Consider the following 21,641-nt stretch of genomic DNA (forward strand, 5'->3'; position numbering starts at 1 on the left):
ATATTTCAGAAGAATATGCTTATGCTGCTATTTCTTTCTTTTTTAAAAAATTAATTTAATTTATTTATTTATGGCTGCATTGGGTCTTTGTTGCTGCGCGTGGGCTTTCTCTAGTTGCGGCGTGCGGGCTTCTCATTGCGGTGGCTTCTCTTGTTGTGGAGCACGGGCTCCAGGCATGTGGGCTTCAGTAGTTGTGGCGTCCGGGCTCAGTAGTTGTGGCTCGTGGGCTTAGTTGCCCCGCGGCATGTGGGATCTTCCCGGACCAGGGCTCGAACCCGTGTCCCATGCATTGGCAGGCGGATTCTTAACCACTGCGCCACCAGGGAAGTCCTGTTATTTCTTTTTTTAACGCCTTTATTGAAATATAATTCACATATCACAACATTCACTCTTTTTTTCATAAAAACTCACCCTCTTAAAGTGCACAATTCAGTGGTTTTCAGTATATTAACAGAGTTCTGAAACCATCGCCATTATTCAGTTACAGGACATTTTTATTGCCCTAAAAAGAAACCTCATACCCGTTAGCACATAATGGTGCTCCCATTCCCTCCTCTCCCCGGCAACTGGCAAACGCTGATCTGCTTTCTGTCTCTAAGGATTTGCCTATTCTAGACATTTCATAGAAATGGAATCATATAGTACATGGCCTCTGTTGTCTAGTTTCTTTCATGTAGCATAATGTTTTCAAGGTCCATCCACATCCATATCAGTACTGAGCATTCGTGTACATTTTCTTTTGCCTTTTAAAATAAACTCTATTGAAAAGTCAAAATATAAAATTTACAAGTACAGAAATGATGGTTCTGTCTTAGTTTATTATGTAGATAACCTCAGAGCATGCTAATGATTATGTCCAAAGTTGCTTTAACTTCATTTGAATGCTTTGATTCATTTTATGAAGAGGTACTGTAATATATTTGTTTTGTTTCTGATTTTTAAAAAAAACACAGGTATGTAGTATTTGATACACTAGTTAATCATTTCTGCTAGAAGAAGCAAAAGTAATTTTTTTTCCATTTTTTCTTTTTTTAATTAAATTTTTTACCAGTTTTGTTGAGACATAATTGACATACATCACTGTATACATTTAAGGTATACAGCGTAACGGCTTGAGTTACATACATTGTGAAGTGATTACTACAATAATTTTAGTTAACACCCATTATCTAGGTACAATAAAAAGAAAAAGAAGAAAAGGAAAACATTTTTCTCCTTGTGATGAGAACTCAAGATTTACTCTCTTAACAAATTTCACATATATCATACAGCAGTGTTAACTTTTTGCATGTAAATATGTTTTCAATTTTCTTGAGTATATACCTAGGAGTGGAATTGCTGGTTCATGTGGTAACTCTAACTTTTTGAGGACCTGCCAAACTGTTTCCAAAGCAACTGTGCCATATGACAATCCTATCAGCAGTGTACGAGGGCTCCGATTTCTCCGAGGGCTCCTTATTTGCATTTGCTTGATGGCTAATGATGCTAAGCATCTTTTCATGTGCTTATTGGCCATTTGTATATCTTCTTTGGGGAAATGTGTATTCAAGTCATTTTACCCATTTTTAAATTAGGTTGATTGTCTTTTTATTGTTGAGTTGTAACAGTTCTTTGTTTATTCTGGATGCAAGTTCCTTATCACACATATGACTTAACAACTGCTATTTCTTGACTTGTTTAGTTATTACCTATTGACTTTCTGATATGATACGTGAGTAGTACTCTCTTACCATCATAATCACCACTATCATAATCACTTGCCTCCCAATATAGTTTTCCCACATATAAAGTGTATTTTAACAAGAATTCCAGTGATTCTGTTGCTTAACTCTGAGGACCATTTGTGTGTTTGTCAGGTTAGGCTAAGCTTATGATAGGATAGCTACCAACCCCAAAACATCAGTGGCTTAACACAACAAAGGTTTATTTCTCACACTTCATGAGAATTGGGGATGGAGAGGTTCTGCTCCCCCTAGTTTCCCAGAGATCCAAACTAATCATGATACCACTGCAGCAGAGGAAAAGAATACATGGAGATCTCACACACCTTTTTCTACACTGTGGCCTAGAAGTGATGTAAATCATCACTGTTCACAGTCCATTTTTTCATATTTCTAGCTCTTTTAATTCTGACAGGCAATTTTGAGAGAGGTGTTATTGTGCCTTCGATACAGGTGACTAAACTGAGGCTCAAAGAGTGTATGTGATTTATGCAAGGTTACATACCTGTAAGGGGAAGAGCCTAGATTGGAACCTAAGGATTTGAATTTTATCTTCACCTTATTGCCCAGCCAATCCTTTAGGATGTCCGAATAGCGGTAATGTTTCTTCAGATGACAGACCTAAAGAGCAAGGCTCACAGTGGCATTGCTTCCTCCACCATTAATGCCTTAAAAAGGCATTTAATGCCAGTTCACAGCTTGACTGCCTTAGTACCCAAATCAGATGCTGTGCCTACAACACATGAGGGTATTCAAACAGGTGGTAACACCCGTTTTCTCCTGAGTTGGAGGACCACATGCCTTTGTAAGCTCCCTTTGCCTGCTGTCTCCTGTACTTCTGGGACTGGGCTGAATCAAACATCAGAAGCACTGCATCAGGCAGATACAGAACTGAATTCACCACAAAACCACTAAAACAGGCCCAGGCACAACCAAGGCCCTTCTGGGAGTCTGAGCAAGGTTGTTTGGGGTTATTGTCCAACTGTATCCCCATCACTATTGTTCTGGGTGCTACTTCACTGGACTCTGAGAGAAGGGTTCAACCCTTCTACTTTAAATTCAAAATTATCTGGTCAGTCCTAGTTTGTAGCTGAAAAGGAGAAATTCTTTACATTTTTAGGCTATGGAGTTTTATTTCCATCTCTACAAAATTCTCCTTCATACCTCAAAGGGAAAGAGGACAGGAAAAAAATGCAAAGCTTTATGACTGACAATTTATGAGTTCCCATCTTTCCAATGATAAGAATAGTCTCCAGACTATTTAACCTTTCACCTGTTCACCTTGAGCCAACAGACAATGGCCAATGTTGCTAAAGACAGCCATACAATGAGGAATATCTACCTTGCTTCTCCCTCACTATCCTCCCAGACCCAAGAATATTTTTGGGATAATGAAAGAAATGTTTCTGAAATAGGCCCCAACTCCCTGTCCAGTGCAAGGCACAAGAGCAAAAGAGATTGTACTGCTTATGGGAACCAAAAGGAACTTTAAATCAAATGCTATATTTAAGTTGTAAAATGAATAAGGCAAATTTTGGTTTCAGCTCCAAATGGAGAGCTGAAAAGAATGCTATTCACACTTAAAACAGGAAAAAAAGTTGGATAAATGCAAAATAACATTTTGCATTTTTTAATATTTATTTATTTATTTACTTGGCTGTGCTGGGTCTTAGTTCGGCATGCGGTATCTAGTTCCCTGACCAAGGATCAAACCCGGGCCCCCTGAACTGGAAGTGTGGAGTCTTAACCACTGGACCACCAGGGAAGTCCCCAAAATAACAAATCTTCTTAAAACCTTTAGAGAACTGAGGTCACAGGGCAAATGATTATCCCAAAATCTAGAGAGAGACACGTGGAGGGAGAAATAGGACCCAAGCATTTGCTTATCTGGAATAGACACCACCAAACACCATGTAGACCAGTAGGAAAATTCAGCTTGAAATTTCTAATGAATTTCTAAAGACTGAAGGCTAGCATGAGAGTGTTCAGTCCCTGAAGTCCACAGACGTAAAGAGCTTGCACTCTCTTTCAAGCTTTAATCCAGAAACCCCACTAGATGTTCTCAGGGAAGATCAGGGAGAATTTGAGAGAGCTTTCCCCATAATGCCAGCTAAGAGAGGGAGATAGCAGTCACTGCTGAAATTCCAACCAGACCTATCTCCCCTAGTAAACAAAAGACTTAATCTGCAGGGAAACGGACAAAAAAACCCATATCCTAAAGTCACTAGTAGAAACCCACTGCAGCTAGGAAAGGGAAACAGAAAAACAAAAAATTCTATGAGGGGAGGCTTAGCATTAAACCTGGAGGAGAGGCATGAACACATGTGAAGATTACACCACCAAAACCCAGGTTCACAGTGGCTGCCTAAGATGAAGACCCAATCAGAACACCAGAGAATGCTCGTCCCTCCCCTCAACACCACACTAACAAACATTGAGTAAAAATAACAGTGGAGGACAGCAAGAAACAGATTCCTTTTGGGGAGAAATACAAAGGGAAACTGCAAAACCAAGTGGAAAGACTCAGAGCCAAATAGGAAGAAAACATCAAACTCAGCCCAACTTCTAACTAGATTAATGCAAACTTCACACTAAAAGCTTTGTAGGAATGACAGGCTCATCTCCAATAATAAACTCCATTTACCTCAGTAATTACTGTCTTATACAAATCCAGTTTTCAAGAAAAAATTATGAGAAATACAAAAAGGAAAGAAAATAAAACATTCTGAAGAGGCAAAGTAATAATCAGAAATGACACAGATCTTGACACCATCAGACGGGAAATTAAAAATAACTATGGTTGGTGTTCCACTTCTGGCAAGGCAATATGAGGAACTCTGAGGATCCATTTCCCAGTGAAACTGTTAAAAGTTATTCTCCTAAAATACAATCATTTAAATTCTTTGGAAATGGTCCTAAGGGCATACAGCAAATGAAGAAACGTTTTTAAAAGACAATCTACTGTAACAATAAGAACCATGAGAATCTGTGGCATTTGAACCAAGATTCTTTTCTTGCCTTCCCACTTCCAGCTTAGCATGATGGAAACTCCACTCCAGAAGGGTGCGGTCAAAAACACAGGTCTCCTTCTCCCCCAGCTCATATCTGAAGCGTCACAGTATCTTCCCAGGAGAGACAAAACTTCTCATCCTGCCTTGAGTTGACTGTTGCTCAGGCTAAGTTCCAAGTGAGTGCAGCTGAAAGGTGAGGGCTCCCTCTGCTCCTCCCCCATTCATCATAAGGAGGCTCTACCTTCAGCATAGTGTGCTAAGAATACTGGGGACTCAATTTCCTGGGAGAGGCAAGCCAGGAAGACCTGAAGGAACTGCCCATCCTGAGTCAAGTGTACAGCTCCTAAAGTAGCAGTGTCACTCAGAGAGAATTGTGCTACCGTCACCATCCTTAGCTCCAGAGCCTTGTATCAGAGATTTTCCCATGGGAGAGGCAGGCCTTAAAACAGAGAGCTCCAAAACTCTTTCCAAAGGAACTGACTTCATTTGTCACACAGTGTGAACTTGAAGGCTAAAGGTGCTATAAAAAATGGAGGTTGTAGTGAATAACAATTAAGGGGAGGTCAGTAGATTCATTAGAGATATAAGCTAAACGTTAGGCCAGCTAGTCTACCAGAGAATTAGGAAAAGAGACAGCTAAGTAGAGTCTTCTTGGAGTCCAAACAAATGTCAAACAATGACCTCAAAAACTATATCTGAAAAGGAGCCCAAATTTAATCCCATAAATCTGTGGAGCAACTTATGCCCCAGTGTACTGTCAAAAACAATAAAGCAATCAACCAGTCAAGTATGTTCAGGTAAGGAGACAGTAAAGAGAGGACTGCCAAAACCACTGTCATCCCAGAGTGACTATGGGCATACCAATACTGTACGCTCTGAGGATCAACATAGAGGCATCATATAGCAGGGAGGAAATAGACATGATTGAAATAATTCAGCCAGTCACTAAAAAAACAAGCAAATAACAACAACAATAAACCCCAGAGAGAGAGGATCAGTACTCAGAGTTGCTAAAATATATTATCTGAAAAAGCCAAAGACAAGGAGAAAATGTTGAAAGCAGCAAGAAAAAAAATGACTCCTGACTTATAAGAGAACTCCAGTAAGATCAACAGCTAATTTATCACCAAAACAATAGAGGCCAGAAAGAAGTAGGACAGTATATTCAAACTGTTCAAAGATACAAACGGTCAACCAAGAATCCTGTATTCATCAAAGCTATCTTTCAAAAATGAAGGCAAAATAAAGACATTCCCAGACAAACAAAAAAATGAGAGAACCTTTCACTAGCAGACCCACCTTACAAGATATACTAAAGGAGGTTCTCTACTTCTGAAAGCAAATGACCCCAGACAGTAATTTGAATCCACTGGGGAAAAAAAGCACATATAAGGTTAATTATGTAATTATAAAACACAGTTCAAATGTATATTTATTTCCCCTTCCTTCTCTCAACTGGTTAAAACAGTACATATATAATGTATTATTGGGCTTATAACAGAGAAAAGAAATATATTTGCCAATAAAAGCACAAAGGAGATGGGTGGGAGCAAAGCTGCATTAGGCTAAGGAAACAAATCCAGAGGGTAACTAAAATCCCCTGGAAGAAATGAAGAAAACCAGAAGTGATAAATAAAAAGGTTAACATAATAAATTCTATAAATATATACTTGCTATCCTTCTTTCATTTTCCATAAGAGATGTAAAGTTATGTAAAGTAATAATGGTAACAGTGGATGGGTTTATAACATTTTTGTTGTAACATGTATAACAATACCACAATAAGTGGATAAAGGGAATAGAACTATATAGGAGTGATGTTTCTATACCTCACTGGAATTAAGTTAGTATAAATCTGAAATAGAACCCAATAAATTAAGATGTATATGTCAAGTCCTACGGTAACCACAAAGGAAATAACTCTAAAAGATATAATGAAAAAGTAATTAAATAAATTAAAATCCTTCAGTAGAATATATTTAACTAATGTAAGAAAAGTGGAGGAGAAGAAGAGAGGAACAAAAAACACATGAGATATATGACAGACAAAAAGTATGTTGACAGAGGGACTTCCCTGGTGGTCCAGTGGCTAAGACTCCGCACTCCCAATGCAGGGGACCTGGGTTCCATCCCTGGTCAGGGAACTAGATCCCACATGCCGCAACTAAGAGTTCGCATGTCACAACTAAAGATTCCACATGCCACAACTAAAGATCCCGTGTGCTGCAACTAAGATCCGATGCAGCCAAATAAATAAATAAATAAATATTTTTTTTAGAAAAAGTAAGTTGGCAGAAATAAATTCAATCATATCAATAATAACATTAAATATGAATGGATTAAACAATTCAAACAAAAGGCAGGGATTGTCAGATTAGATTTTTAAAAGATCCAACTGTATGCTGTTCACAGGAAGCATGCTTTAGGTTTAAACATATAAAGATTGAAAGGAAAATGATAAAAAATATATATCATGAAAACAGCAACCATAAGAAAGCTGGAGTAACAATACTATTATCAGACAAAATAGAATTAAAAATAAAAAAGGTTACTAGAGGTAAAGAGTGACATTTTATAATGATAAAATGGTCAATCCATCAGGAAGATAAAACAATATTACAAATATATGGAACTAACAATAGGACTAAAAGTACATGAAGCAAAAACTATGAAAATTGATGGGAAAAATAGACAATTCAACTATAATAGTTAGAGAGTTCAATATTCCACTTTCAATAATGCACAGAACAACAAAGCAGAAGATCAACAAGAAAATTCAAAGACTTGAAAAATGCTATAAACCAATTAGACCTAACAGACATCTATAGAACACTCCACCCAGCAACAGTAGAATATACATTCTCCTCAAATGCACAGTGAAACTTCCTCAGGATAGTCCATATAGGATAGGCCATAAAAATCTCAATAAATGTAAAAAAAAAAGAAATAATAAAAAGTATGTGTTCTGACCACAGTAGAATAAAATGAGAAATCAACTTCAAAAAGAAATTTGGGATATACACAGATATATAGAAATTTTAAAATGCTCTCCTCAAAAATCATTGGGTCAAAGAAGGAATTAAAAAGGAAATTAGAAAACACAATGAGGTGAATGAATATGAAGATATGACATCCAAGACTTAGAGGATGCAGGTAAAACAGCACTTAAAAGGAAATATATAGCTGTAAATATTTATGTTAAAAAAGAAGATCCCAAATATATAACTTAAACTTCTACCTTAAGACACTGGAAAAAGAAAAACAAACTAAACATAAAGTGAACATAAATAAGGAAACAAAAAGATTAGATTTGAAATGAATGAAATGGAGAAGAGAAAAAAATCAGTTAAACCCAAAGTTTATTCTTGGAAAACATCGAAAAAATTGACAAACCGTTAGCTGGATTAACTAAGAAAAACAAAGAGAAGACTCAAATTACTTAAATCAGAAATGAAAGAGGGTGGGCTTCCCTGGTGGTGCAGTGGTTAAGAATCCACCTGCCAATGCAGGGGACACAGGTTCGAGCCCTGGTCCGCAGAGATCCCACATGCCACGGGGCAACTAAGCCCCTGTGCCACAACTACTGAGCCTGCGCTCTAGAGCCTGCAAGCCACAACTACTGAGCCTGCGTGCTACAACTACTGAAGCCCGTGAGCCTAGAGCCTGTGCTCCGCAACAAGAGAAGCCACTGCAATGAGAAGCCCGTGCACCACAACAAATAGTAGCCCCCGCTCGCCGCAACTAGAGAAAGCCTGCGTGCAGCAACGAAGACCCAACGCAGCCACAAACAATGAATAAAATTAAAAAAAAAAAGAAAGAAAGAAAGAAATGAAAGAGGGGCATTACTATTGACCTTTCAGGAAAAAAAAATGATTAAAAGGAATACTATGAACAATTGTATGTCAATGAATTAGATAACTTAGATGACATGGACAAATTCCTATCAAAATTGACGCAAAAAGAAACCAATAATCTGAATAAACCAATATAATAATAAGTTAAGAGATTGAAATAATAATAAAAAATAATTATTTGCCCCCCAAAAGCCCAGGCCTAGATGACTGTGCTGGTTAATTCTACCAAGCATATAAAGAAGAATTAATACAAATCCTTAGCAAATTCTTCCATAAATAGAAGAGGAGGGAACACTTCCCAACTCATCGTAAGACCTGTATTACCCTGATACTAAAACCGGTCAAAGACATCACAAGAAAACTACAGACCACTAACTGTTATGAATATATATGCAAAAGTACTAAACGAGATGATAGGAAATTGAATCCAGCAATATATAAAAATCATTATACACTACGACAAAGTGGTATTTATCTCAGGAATGTTAGGTTGCTTTAACATCTGAAAATAAATTAATATACATCTGTACAATGGAATACTACACAGTAATTAAAAGGAACAAACTTCTGCTTCACACAACAACATGTATGCATTTCAAATGTATTTTGCTAGTTGAAAGAAGCCAGACTCAAAAACATATGTATTGTCTGATTCCATTTATATGACATTATGTAGAGGTTAATCTATACAGATATAAAAGAGGCTTCAAGGGTGAGGATGGGGGGAGTAGTTGACTACAAAGGGGCCACACAAGGGAAATTTTAGAGTGATAGAACTCTTCAGTATGGTACTGTGGTGGTTGATACATGACTATATGAATGTTTTCAAATTTCACAGAACTGCACACCACAAAGGGTGACTTTTGCTCTATGTCCATTAAAAAATATACAAATCAAGATGTAGGGGAGCCCTAGATGGAAAGTACACTGTTGCAAATGAATCTCCTGTATTATAGATGTATGCCATAACTTCAATAAAAAGGGTAGGGAAAAAAAAGAGCTGACCTAAGTTGCTTTGAAAAAGTGACTGGATATTATAAGGGTCAAGACAAAAAGAACTATACAGAAATGCTGTGTTCTGGTGGGGAAATTTGTTTCTCACAGGGGTACATGATAGAAGTTCTGAAACTACTTTAACTATATACTAGAGTTAAATAAATAAGTAAATAGATTATGCATAAAGGAGAACCAGGTTTCTCACTGTCAGAGACAGAAATTAAAAATAAGAGGAGGGAAAAAAAAAATAAGAGGAGGGGCTTCCATGGTGGCGCAGTGGTTAAAAATCCAGCTGCCAATGCAGGGGACACGGGTTCGAGCCCTGGTCCGGGAAGATACCACATGCCGCAGAACTAAGCCCGTGCGCCACAACTACTGAGCCTGCGTGCCACAACTACTGAAGCCTGTGTGCCTAGAGCCCATGCTCTGCAACAAGAGAAGCCACCGCAATAAGAAGCCCATGCACTGCAACGAAGAGTAGCCCCCGCTCGCCGCAACTAGAGAAAGCCCGCATGCAGCAACGAAGACCCAACTCAGCCAAAAATAAAAATAAATAAATAAATTTATAAACAAAAAATAATAAGAGGAGAGAAAGCTTAATGGATACGTGTGGTAATGGATTAGAGTCACATGTATCAGTATGAACTTGTGTGTGTGTGTGTGTGTATCTGTATATCATCTATATCTATAGAGAGACAGATAGTTACAGATATACACAATAAATAAATGTAGAGATTGTGTATATACAGCTTAATATTACAGGCATTTATCTCCTTGCTCTAACAGCTTAGAAGTTTGAGAAGCAATGACACCCCAGTAGCAACCAGAATACCCTGCATTCAGATCTTAATTACTAAATATGATTATCCAATAAAAGTAACCAAGACTCCTCAGAGAAATGTCTGATTATTAGGCTGGGAAAAGGATAATACAAGATGAATCTGGAACATCTTGTAGCACCAGAAAGTAAGGAAGCAGAAAAAGAATAAAGGTATGCTGACCTGAAAGAGCTCCCAATTGCCAAGGCTGGAAAATTTGGGCAAAAAAACCCAAATGATTGTATTGTATTATAACCCCGAAGACAAAAATTCATGAGTCACACTGATAGAAATAAATAATCGTATGAATAAATACATGGGGGAAGTGGAAATCTTTCTTACATAATAATTTCAAATACTAAATGTAGAAGGAAATGAGGGATATAAAAAGTTACCATCAGAACATCACAGTAATAATTGTTGCAGGCAAAATCCACAGAATGTTTGCATAGTCTCAAATCAACTGATCCCAAATATTTGTCAATTACTGTGGTTGTTTTCATATATATATCCACAAATTCTTTGATGTTCCTCCCTCCAGGTGGTAGAGTTTAAATCCCTTCCTCTTTAGTGTAGGCTAGACTTAGTAACTTGCTTCTAACAAACAGAATACGAAAAGAGAAAAACAGTAACTTTAGAAGTGGAGAAACCCGGCAGACTCATCTTAACCAAATGATCAAGGTTAACCTCACAAGTGATCAGTCATGTTGATGTCATGTAATCCTGACATTGTGATGAAAAGGGCACTTCAACTCTGTGATATTCTTTCAAATCAATAACCCCAATGTAATTATAAGAAAACGTGAGACAAACCCAAATTGAAGAACATTCTACAAAATACCTCACTCATTAAAAGTGTGGAGGTTATGAAAAATAAGGAAAGACTGAGAAACTGTGATAGAATAAAGAGACATGTTAGGGCTTCCCTGGTGGCGCAGTGGTTGAGAGTCTGCCTGCCAATGCAGGGGACACGGGTTCGAGCCCTGGTCTGGGAAGATCCCACATGCCGCAGAGCAGCTGGGCCCGTGAGCCACAGTTACTGAGCCTGCGCGTCTGGAGCCTGTGCTCCGCAACAAGAGAGGCCGCGGTGGTGAGAGGCCCGCGCACCGCGATGAAGAGTGGCCCCACTTGCCGCAACTAGAGAAAGCCCTCACACAGAAACGAGGACCCAACACAGCCATAAATAAATAAATAAAATAAATTAAAAAAAAAAAAAAAGAGACATGTTAACCAAATGCAACATTGTATCCTGGATTGAATCCTGGGACAGGAAAAAGACAGTAGTGAAAAACCTGGAGAAATCTTAATAATAAAGTCTGTAATTTAGTTAATAGTATTGCACAAATGTTAATTTCTTTGTTTTTATAAATGTACCACAGGTATTAGGCAAAGCTAGATGTAGGGTTTACAGAAATGCTTTGTACTATCTTCTTTAGAACTAAAATTATTTCAAAACAAAAAGTTTAAAAAATAAACCAGACTGAGTTTCAAAAACCCAAAACAAAACTCTCTTAATGAATGAAAGTGACTGAATAGTTGAGGAAACAAACTGAAATGTCATTAAACGAATTCATTATTCAGTGAGAAACAGAAGATTTGACAGACCATAGTTGACAGCAATTACTGGAAAAAATAAAATTCTTCCATGTTTATACCAGAAAATTAGAACTACTTAATAAACTAGTTGCATGCACATATATGTATGCATTATGTGTATGTGAGTGGAACGGTATTCTCTAAATACTCTTCTGCCACTTTCTTCACTCAAAAATATAACTTCAATATAATTTGATGTCACTACACATTTTTTATTTCATTACTTTTTATATCTGCACAATTTCCACAGTGTGGATAATTTATTTAACCATTCCCATATTAGCAAAAATTTAAATCGTTTCCACCAACTTGAACTTTCAACATTGGAGTGGTTACAAAGTTGAACCAGATAAGGTTTTTGTCCTATGGCACTTACAGATAAGTAAGGGATACAAAGCAGAAAGTCAACAAAACAGGATGAAAGAGTTAGGATAGGTAAATAGAGTGCAGGCAACTAAGGCAGAATCAAGAGGTCAGCAAAGACTTTATTTCCATTATAAACTTAATTTTTAAAAGCACCTAGCCCGCAACAACAGCACTCTCTCCCCAACAACTCTGCTTTTGCCACAGGAAAAAAGTTGCCTGGTCCAAGCTGTAGTACAGCTGAAGTGTGCCTCTCCGCAACCTAGCAAGATGCTCTACATAGATATGAACCTCAATGCTTAAGCAAAGCAATCTCAAGAATCTAGCTGAGGTGGATCTTAAGCATTCTGTCACATAGTAAGAAAGTCTAAGCAGACCAACTCAAGGATTCCTATTACTGTGGTCAACATAGACACCATGGGGACATATGAAATGGCAGTGGTTATGACACAGCATTTCAGGTTCACAGCAATTCATAAGCATTATGCCCTGGATAACTAGAAACTCTTGGCCACAATAATCCACAATGTGTGCAGCATTTAGTTGTGAGTTTAGGAAGTGGGCAGAATTATCTGGAAGAGATGAAAAGTTGTGCTTCAAGTTAAGTTCATTTGCTTGGATGTGGCCAGTGGCTATTCTGAAGAGTTTGTGGAACTTTGGAAACTTATGCATGCCAAATTTCCAAATGTCAGGGAACGTAGTGACAGGAGGGATGGTAGAAGAGTTTACTTTCTGAAGCAGAGACTTACAATCTAAGTGGAAATCAGCCTGGGCTCTGTGTGTACCACTTACCTCAGAACATGAGTGGACTACCCGCAGCTGAGCAAAGTGACGAAATGTGTTGGGTCTGCTTGCACTCCAAAGGGGCAAATCATCTCAGAAGACAACTGCTTGAGTCCATGTACGGCAGCCAAACCTTTGGATCTGGAGCAGATTTTGCCATACTGGGAGGGATGTTTTCAAGCCATAGACAGCGTGCTAGAGAAACGAGGGAGAGAAATAGCCCTCTCAAGCTATTCTATGGGATGAGCTTTGAAAGAGCAGTAAGAAATATGCAGGAGTTGCTGAATACAGAGCCTCAGGAAATGACTTCGAAAGAGAGCATAGAAAACAATATTCTGGATATCATATTCTTGTATAAGAGCTCCTTTCTCCTCCCCTCACACCATTTGAAAGGCTTTAGACTTTGGAGCTATCCCCAGTGCCCTCTTGGTGTATAAAAACAGAATATTGATTGGGTCAGAGGTACATGGTGTCTACTCTCCAGAATTCATGTCTTCATTGTTTAAATCAATTTGTGCCCCCTTTTCATTCCTTTTTAAAAAGTTTTTAATTGACAAGAATGCTCTTGTCTCCAAAAATCTTACATTTAAAAAGCTACTGTGATTAACTTAATTTCAAAGGCAGCTGAATGCTATATTGATGCACTGAAATTGCTCAGGGACAAGGATGAAGGTAAAGGCCTGTACCATCTGGCTCTCGGTAAGGTGTGCACCAGTGAGCTGACTGATCTCTCTCTTATGACTATTTAGGAAAACAGGACAATATCCTCTGTCAGTAGCTCCATAAAAATGGTATTAGGGTTGTTCTGACTATCTGTAAGCAGAATAAGCAGAGGAGGGGGACAATGAAACTTCTGCTCCAATTTTTGTGCAAGCAGAAAGAAGGTTCGTCTGTGAGCCAATTGGCATACAGCTCCTTCTGAATCTCTGAGATTTCTGGGAGATGCACTGTTTAAAATCACAAGAGCCACTCAAGCAGCATGAGAGCTGGAGCCTGACCCCCACTCTCCATCAACCCACATCTGAACATCTGCCTGGTTAGATAACCCCCACCCAACACAAACACAAACACACAGGAAAGGGGAAAGGTAAAAGGCAACCTTTGCTAAGGGCAATATGAGGGGTGCAGACCCTACGTGCAGCATTGATGGGGTGGGGTGGGGGAGAGATCACTTCCAGCTGGGGTGGCTTTAGAGGCTGGGTGATGAAGGCTAGGTCCCTAAGAATGAGCAGGACCAGGATCTAGGAGGAAGAGGAGTGCAATCAGGTGGAAGAACATATCATGCAAAGACAAAGAGAGAGAAGAAGGCATACTTGGGCATAGTGTATGAGAGTTCCTTTAGGATGGGGCAGAGAAGTAGATGACAAGTGTGGCTCAATTCTGATCAACACTGAATGTCAGGATGAGGAAAGTAGGATTTAATTCACAGATGGTGGGGTTGCCATCCAGGGCCTCTGAGCAGGAGAATGACAAGTTGAAAATAAGAAAGAGTGAAGTTTAATTTGACGGTAATGTGCAAAGTAAATTGAAGACAGAGAGGGAGGCCTGAAGGTAGATAGGTCGGAGAAAAGGTTACCCTAGTAGTCCAGTTTGAAGCAATGTTTATAGCAACTCTTTTCATTATTACTCAAAACTGGGAACAACACAAATGTCCTACTGAGGGTACATGGACAAATAAACTGGAACACCCATATAACAGAATACTACTCAGTAAAGAGAAAAGAATGAGCTATTAATGCATGAAACAGCTTAAATGATGAATCTCCAGGGCATTATGCGGAGTGAAGGAAGCCTGTCTCTAAATGTGACATGTTGTAGATTTCATTTATGTAACATTCTGAAAAAGACAAAAGATAGGCGTTGGGAATAGATCAGAGGTTGCCAAGAGTTCAGGAAAGGGGGTAAGGTATGACTGCAAAGGGGTGGCATGAGGAAGTTTTTTGGGGGGTGATTGAACTGTATCCTGATTGTGGTGGTAGTTCCACAAATCTATACATTTCTTAAACTTCACAGAACTGTACACCCAAAAAAGAGTCAATTTCGCTATATGATAATAATTTTATAAAAATATCAGTTGTCCCCTGTTAAATATAACATCTGAAAGGATGGAAATATTTTGTGGAAGTTAATGGTTACATCTTTATAATTCAGTAGCTATATTTATATTAAAAACTCTCCCTCGAATAATAGGAAATGTATCCATCAACTGTGGAATAAATTCTTCATGCTTAAATATAAATGATAAAACATTAAAGACAGCAAAAATACTTTTTCCAACCCTGCTATCTCGGTGGTGGGCTCTGTTTTTGGCTACCGCATCCCACCGTGACCATCCTAGATAAGACACCCCTCTCTGCCTCCTTCCCCTGACTCTCCAGCTGGCTCCACTGGCCAGATTGCCATTCCCGGCACCAACATACCTCCAAGTACCAGTGGATTCTGGGTTGCGGGGACATCAATTTCCTCTTTTAACTAATATTTTTACTGCAATGATGTCCTCTCTGCTTTCTGATCATAACAATTATGCATGTTGATAGTTCTCTTTTCTAATGGATCAAAGTGAATGATATCAGAATATCTCAAGAGTGGCATGCATGAACAAAAATTCCACCTGCTAAAAAGCCTCACACCAAATGGTGAGATACAGGGAACTCTCTCCTTTCTGAGTGTTTCAAGGATGTATGAGAGTTATTTTCCAACACATTTTTTTGAGTTCCAAAGTAAAGTTGACTCCTTTATAGACTCATCTGATTAGCAAGGCACTGGATCCTACAGAGGACATAAGAGGCAGTGTGCCTGAAGCCTCCACTTAAAACTCAAGCGGAAGCCATGCAGCAGTCCTCATGAAAAGGTCAGACATCTAATACTTGATAACTTGAGTTCAGTCAGAAAGAGAAAAAGTAGTGGATTACTTACATAAAATTGCTAACAAGAGAAAACTGGGCCTCTTCCCACAGATTAATTTGGGGTCAGTTTTTAAAGGCGCTGTTTTAATAAGATTTTAAAAACCTTTTCTAACAGATCAATATGTTGTGAAAACTGTCATTTCATTTGCAGCCATTAAAAAACTTTTCCAAAGTCTTAAAAATTCATGTAACTAATTTGTCCTCCATATTGTGTCAAATATTGCTTATGTAGTATCTCTTTTCTAAAAATCGTTTTTAAAAAGTATGCTGATTGTTTAAAACATTACACAAAGCAGAAAACTATTCTAGAGAACTAGTAAAAAAAAATCCCACACCCTCACTCCCACATTCTTTTCTAGCTGCCCTCCCGCCCCCATCTACCACCTTCGCCCATTTTAATGCTAGACAGGACTCCAAGGGAAATGGTGGACTGAAGGACCTTGGGGGAGGCGTGGAGGTGAAATTGGAAGCAGGAGAAAGAGATGATTCCCCAAAGAAGAAGGAGAAATGGTCGATTCACCCCGAGAGGCTGATTCTCCCTGGTAACCCGAGAAAAGCGAGTAGAAACTGCAGGGACAAGATACCAGTTTTGTTGTCTCTGATTGGCAAATACGAAAAAAGATTGACAGTATCAAGTGGAGGGAACGCAGGGGGCGGGCCGCAGGGTTAAATGGGAGGGGTAACCGAAGACTCGAGCTCATTGATGACGCGACCCTCACGTGACCAGGAGTCGACGTGTGCAGAAGTCCTTATAGTCCAGGGCCTGTTTCCCTGTAGCAGCTCCCTATTGCTGGAGGAGAAAAGTGCCCCGGATCCTTTCAGGTCAGTATAAAGGTGGGCGCTCCGTTCGGGACCCTGGGGCCTAGGAGTCAGAGAGCAGAAACCAAGCGTGGCCGGTACCGCTTTCCCAACACTACGGTTCCGCCAAACTCTCATTTTTGTGCAGGAAATTTGGGGCTGTTTGGGGGTGGGTGGGGGTGGAGAGGGAGAAGGGTAGCCAATTGAGGGTCCCGAGAGAGAGACATAGAAACAATTTGGAAATAACTTGTCTCCCACTCCCTGCTTGCAGGGAACCGGTGGGCACGGGGGAAGGAGGGCGGGGTTGCCTTAAAAGGAGGGAGAGGATGAGGACGTGGGGAAACTTTAGACGAACAAGGCCTAGAATCGTGAAAGGGACCCGTGATTCAGGTACTGACCTGCTCACCAAGCACTCCTGTCTGCAGGACTCTTGGTCTTTTGGGAGCGACCCAAATCGAGTGAGGGAAGAGGGAGGAAAATCCCCTGGATCCCTGCAGGTCAGTGTAAAGCTGGAATTGCCTCAGGTCCCTTGGGGGTGGCCGTGGGGGTGGGGGTGTGAGTGCGGATGACACCAAAGCCCATCCCGGGGTCGCTGCCGCCTCTCTCCATCCGGTTGAAGCGCCGGAGGCCTGTGCAGAGCCTGCAACGGAAATGGGGCGGGGGCGGGGGGAGGAGACTGGAGAGACGTGGAAGGGGGAGGGGAGGCCAGAGACCGGACCAGCAGGTCTCAGGTGAGAGGCAGGAGGTTGGAATGGCTTGGGAAAGCCCAAAAGGGCGGGAGTGTTGGAGACCCGAGGCGAGGGAGGGGTTAATTGCTTCCGCGCTGCTCCCGTTTCGGTGCTAGGAGAGGTCTGTAGCAGGGCCTGCTGGGAAATGGTGGGCTGGAGCGGGAGCGGAGAAGATGGAGCTGGAGCTGGAGGGGGAGAGCGGGGAGGGGGAGAAAGGGGTGGGGCCAGGGGAGTTCGGAGCCTGAGGATCTAGTCTTCTGTAGTTGGAAAACTTTGACAATTAGGGACCTGAATGTGAAGAGGCCAGTCTCTATGGAAACCCATGCTCTGACTGCTGGTCCATTTGCCTGGCATCTAGTCGTTTTGTTTCTTTGTTTTCCAGGATTAATTTATTCAGGAAGGAAATAAGAGAAAAATACTCAACATGCAAAAGTCTTGTGAAGAAAATGAAGGAAAAGCACAGAACATGCCAAAGGCTGAGGAAGACCGCCCTATGGAAGCTGTACCACAGGAGGCAGAAAGAAATCCTCTACCTTCTGAAGAAGGTGTAAGCCAGGAAGCAGAAGGAAACCTTAGAGGAGGGCTGACTCAGCCTGGTCAGGGATATAAAGAGGACACTCCGGTTAGGCATTTGGACCCAGAAGAAATGATAAGAGGAGTAGATGAGTTGGAAAGGCTTAGGGAAGAGATAAGAAGAGTAAGAAACAAGTTTGTGATGATGCATTGGAAACAAAGACATTCACGTAGCCGTCCTTATCCTGTGTGCTTTAGGCCTTGAATTATTTTTTTTTTCTGTCTGATATTAAAATCTGGCCCCTGCTTTCTTTCTGTTAGCATTTTCTGATGTATCTTTGACTTTTGTTTTATTTTTAATCATCTGGTGGAGTTTTGTTTTAGGTAGTGTCCTTATTACCAGCATCTGGATTTTGTATTTTGACACATTCTCCAGGTCTGTTTTTCAATTGGGAAGTTTCACACATATGCATGAAAATATGTTCATTCCATATTGTAAAGTAAAACATAACAGGTTACAAAGCAGCATATTTAGTATCAGCTCACATATGTAGGAGAAAATCTCAAATTGTGTGTGTGTGCGTGTGCGTGTGTATACATACATACATATATCAAAAATTTAACTGTGCTTATTTCTGTGTGGTGTGAGTTTTTTTCTTTTTGCTTATATGTATTTTTTAATGAACACGTCACACATACAAAAAGAATTAATTTTTTTTTATAATTAAGAGTCAATCAAATAATTTGCAACCAGCTTATAAGGGCAATGGGGGCACCTAAATTCTTGATGAAAGAACTATTAAAAAAAATGTAAACCTCAAATTACCTCTGGATCTCTTAGCCAGAGGAATAAAACTGGCAGTTATTACAGATACACTTGCTTAAGACTCAGTCTTTTCATGGGAAAACATTTGCCTCACAGGGCTGCTGTGGGGAAGAAATGAGGTGACTCTGAGCTGTGCTTGGTGGGCTCTTGTTCCCACCTATGCATACAGAACCCCAACCCACTACAGAACATCAGTTTTGAGGGAGGGGGGGTCCTGGCCTGACTCAACCTGTGCTCAGGAACAAGTCCAATAGGCAGGGAGGTGGGGACTCCCATGCCAGGCCTCTGCTGTTGAGCCCCACCCCTGGCTCCCCTGGGTCCTGCCAGGCCTGCTGGACACTGCTGCCTTTTCTCCTGGGCCCTTTGCTCTCTGCTGGCCCTGCTGCTGGTGGTGCACTGGAGTCCTTGAGTGCCAAAGCCCCACTGAGTTTCCTGGAGTCCCCAGTGCATTGAATCCCCACTCTGTCTTCTAAAACTTCTCTCTGCTTTATAGTGATGCTTAACACAGGTGGGGACTGTTCCAGGATTGCTTGGGCCACAGTGTTCAGCAGAGTTTTTAGTAAAACAGCCCCTTCCATTTTCAGCCACAGGACACTTCCTCCATAGGAGTCAGACATGATGAGTCCATTTTGGGGGTTGGACCAGGGTTCAAATTTGAGCAAAACATGTCATACTATAGTCAGAGTTGCTGCTCGAAGTCTAAGAACTGAGGTTTTGTCTTTCTCTTGTGGGATGATTTCTCCCTGAAGGCTCCTGTCAGGCCTGCCCTACTGGTTCAGAAGACTCAGAATATGCATAAATTGCACAAAGCAATACAGGAAACAGATCTAAGGGAACAGTTCCCTTCACCCCATCCCATCCCCAGTTGATAAGTGAAAAAAAAAAAAAAAACTTGGAAAGGCAAAAACTTTATAAATACACTTAAAATAGAATGGCTACTATGTAAATGTTAGGAATTATATTTTCCCTACAGATCAAAGACTATCTTTTCCTCCTGATATCCCACCTACTTGTAACACATCATGTTTCAATATTTAATTGATTTCTTGATTGATTATTGCTAAGGAGCCAGTAGGTTTGTCCAAATTCTGCTATTGACTCAATAATCTTCCACAAGTCTTTTTTTTTTCTAGTATTATGACAAGCAATTCCAGAAAGAAACAGTTCATGGGATGGATTGCACTCCAAATGTTTTATCAAAGCCTTGCATAATCACCTGCATCAGTATCACCTGGGGAGCATCTTTAAAATACTGATTTCTGGGCCCCACCTAAGACTTACTGCCAGGAGGTGGGCTGTAGAAGTAACAGGTAACAAACTCCTCCAGGTGCTGATGCTATACACTGAAGCATGAGGACACCTGGTATATACAGTATGCTTTCCATTATTACAAATATGAAAGTAAAATAATTAGAAGAAAATACTGGTGAACTTTAACTGAAATTCAGGAAGTAGAAGCCTATAACAGCATTTATCTTTTTAAGTATGAACTTTTAAAGGAAAAGGTTGACAGGTTTATATATAAAATTTTAAAGATTCCTTTTAACAAAGACAAGATAAAAAGTCAAGGTGGGGAACTATATAAGATGCATTTTTCTTGACGGAACACCATCAAGAAAATGTTTGGCCATGCATTCACTCCTTCCAATATGAGTAAAAGATATTAAAGTTCTCCTGTGATCAGCTCAGAAAACAATGAGCCATCCCTGTGCTCTTTGGCTTTTTGAAAATTTTTTCTCTGTGTGATGCCATTTTGGGGGAGTCTTCATGTCACCAGCCCATTCTTCAAGGTTATGGCAGCCTGATGGATGCTGGTCAGGCTGGAGTGAGATGAAGGTCCAGGAACTCACTTGCCAGCATTATAAGATGGGATGAATCCAGTCCACTGGCACTGAGGTTTGGAGCTGGGGCAGGATGTGGAAGGGCTCCCCCAAGGCACACCCCTCTCCAGGGGTAGTTTTGGAAGTCCTAGCCATGGCAATCAGAGAAGAAAAAGAAATGAAAGGTATCCAAATTGGAAAAGAAGTAAAACTGTCACTGTTTGCAGATGACATGATACTATACATAGAGAATCCTAAAGATGCTACCAGAAAACTACTAGAGCTCATCAATGAATTTGGTAAAGTTGCAGGATACAAAATTAATATACAGAAATCTGTTGCATTTCTATACACTAACAATGAAAGATCAGAAAGAGAAATTAAAGAAACAATCCCATTTACCATCGCATCAAAAAGAATAAAATACCTAGGAATTTACCTACCTAAGGATGGGAACTTTTTAAAGGAAGAAGATAAGACTTCAAAATTCACTAACTGAAAACGTTGGTTTTGATAGTCTTCGGCCAAGCAGTAGTCTGAACTGGATCTGATCAGGTAACTTAGAGTTAAAGCAGGAAGGGCTGACCCTTCTCTCAGTGTCCAGTGAAATCGCTCCCAAAACAATTGGGGTGAAAATGGGGATAGATCTTAGACAAGATCTCCGTCATGCCTCTCCCACCCACCTTGCTCAGACTTCCAGAAGGGCCTCTGTTGTGTCTGGGCCTGTTTGGGTGGTTCTGTAGTGACTTTAGTTCTGTGTGTGCCTGATGCAGTGCTTCTGATGTCTGCGTCAGTCCAGACCCAGAGGTAGAGGAGAGAGCCCAGGTAGAGGAAGCTTGCAAAGACATGTGACCCTACAGCTCAGGAGGAAAGGGGTGTCGCCTCCTGTTTGAACAACCCCATGCACT

At 40.2% G+C, this 21,641-nt stretch overlaps 2 protein-coding genes and 1 pseudogene across 3 annotated transcripts in view; all 3 read left to right on the plus strand.

Moving 5' to 3' along the window:
* Window positions 1–21,641, plus strand: part of LOC118888426 (nuclear RNA export factor 2-like) — a 295,223-nt gene that overhangs the window by 206,277 nt on the left and 67,305 nt on the right. The window lies entirely within an intron of this gene.
* LOC118888331 lies at window positions 12,655–16,914 on the plus strand (annotated as a pseudogene).
* On the plus strand, window positions 16,763–18,953 carry TCEAL8 (transcription elongation factor A like 8). Of its 2 annotated transcripts, XM_036839412.1 has the most exons (3): window positions 16,763–16,870; window positions 17,272–17,343; window positions 17,957–18,410. In XM_036839412.1, exon 3 carries the CDS (start codon window positions 17,999–18,001, stop codon window positions 18,350–18,352), a length of 354 nt encoding a protein of 117 aa, XP_036695307.1. In that variant the 5' UTR covers window positions 16,763–16,870; window positions 17,272–17,343; window positions 17,957–17,998; the 3' UTR covers window positions 18,353–18,410. The 2 variants fall into 2 exon arrangements, with proteins under 2 accessions (XP_036695307.1, XP_036695309.1); XM_036839414.1 differs by lacking the exon at window positions 17,272–17,343 and having other exon boundaries at window positions 16,772–16,870; window positions 17,957–18,953.

This window comes from Balaenoptera musculus, chromosome X (assembly GCF_009873245.2).
Source record: "Balaenoptera musculus isolate JJ_BM4_2016_0621 chromosome X, mBalMus1.pri.v3, whole genome shotgun sequence".
Taxonomy (NCBI): domain Eukaryota; kingdom Metazoa; phylum Chordata; class Mammalia; order Artiodactyla; family Balaenopteridae; genus Balaenoptera; species Balaenoptera musculus.

Excerpts from the sequence above, each read along its gene's own strand:
- TCEAL8 (XM_036839412.1), top strand. The coding sequence starts at position 17,999 with ATGCAAAAGTCTTGTGAAGAAAATGAAGGAAAAGCACAGAACATGCCA.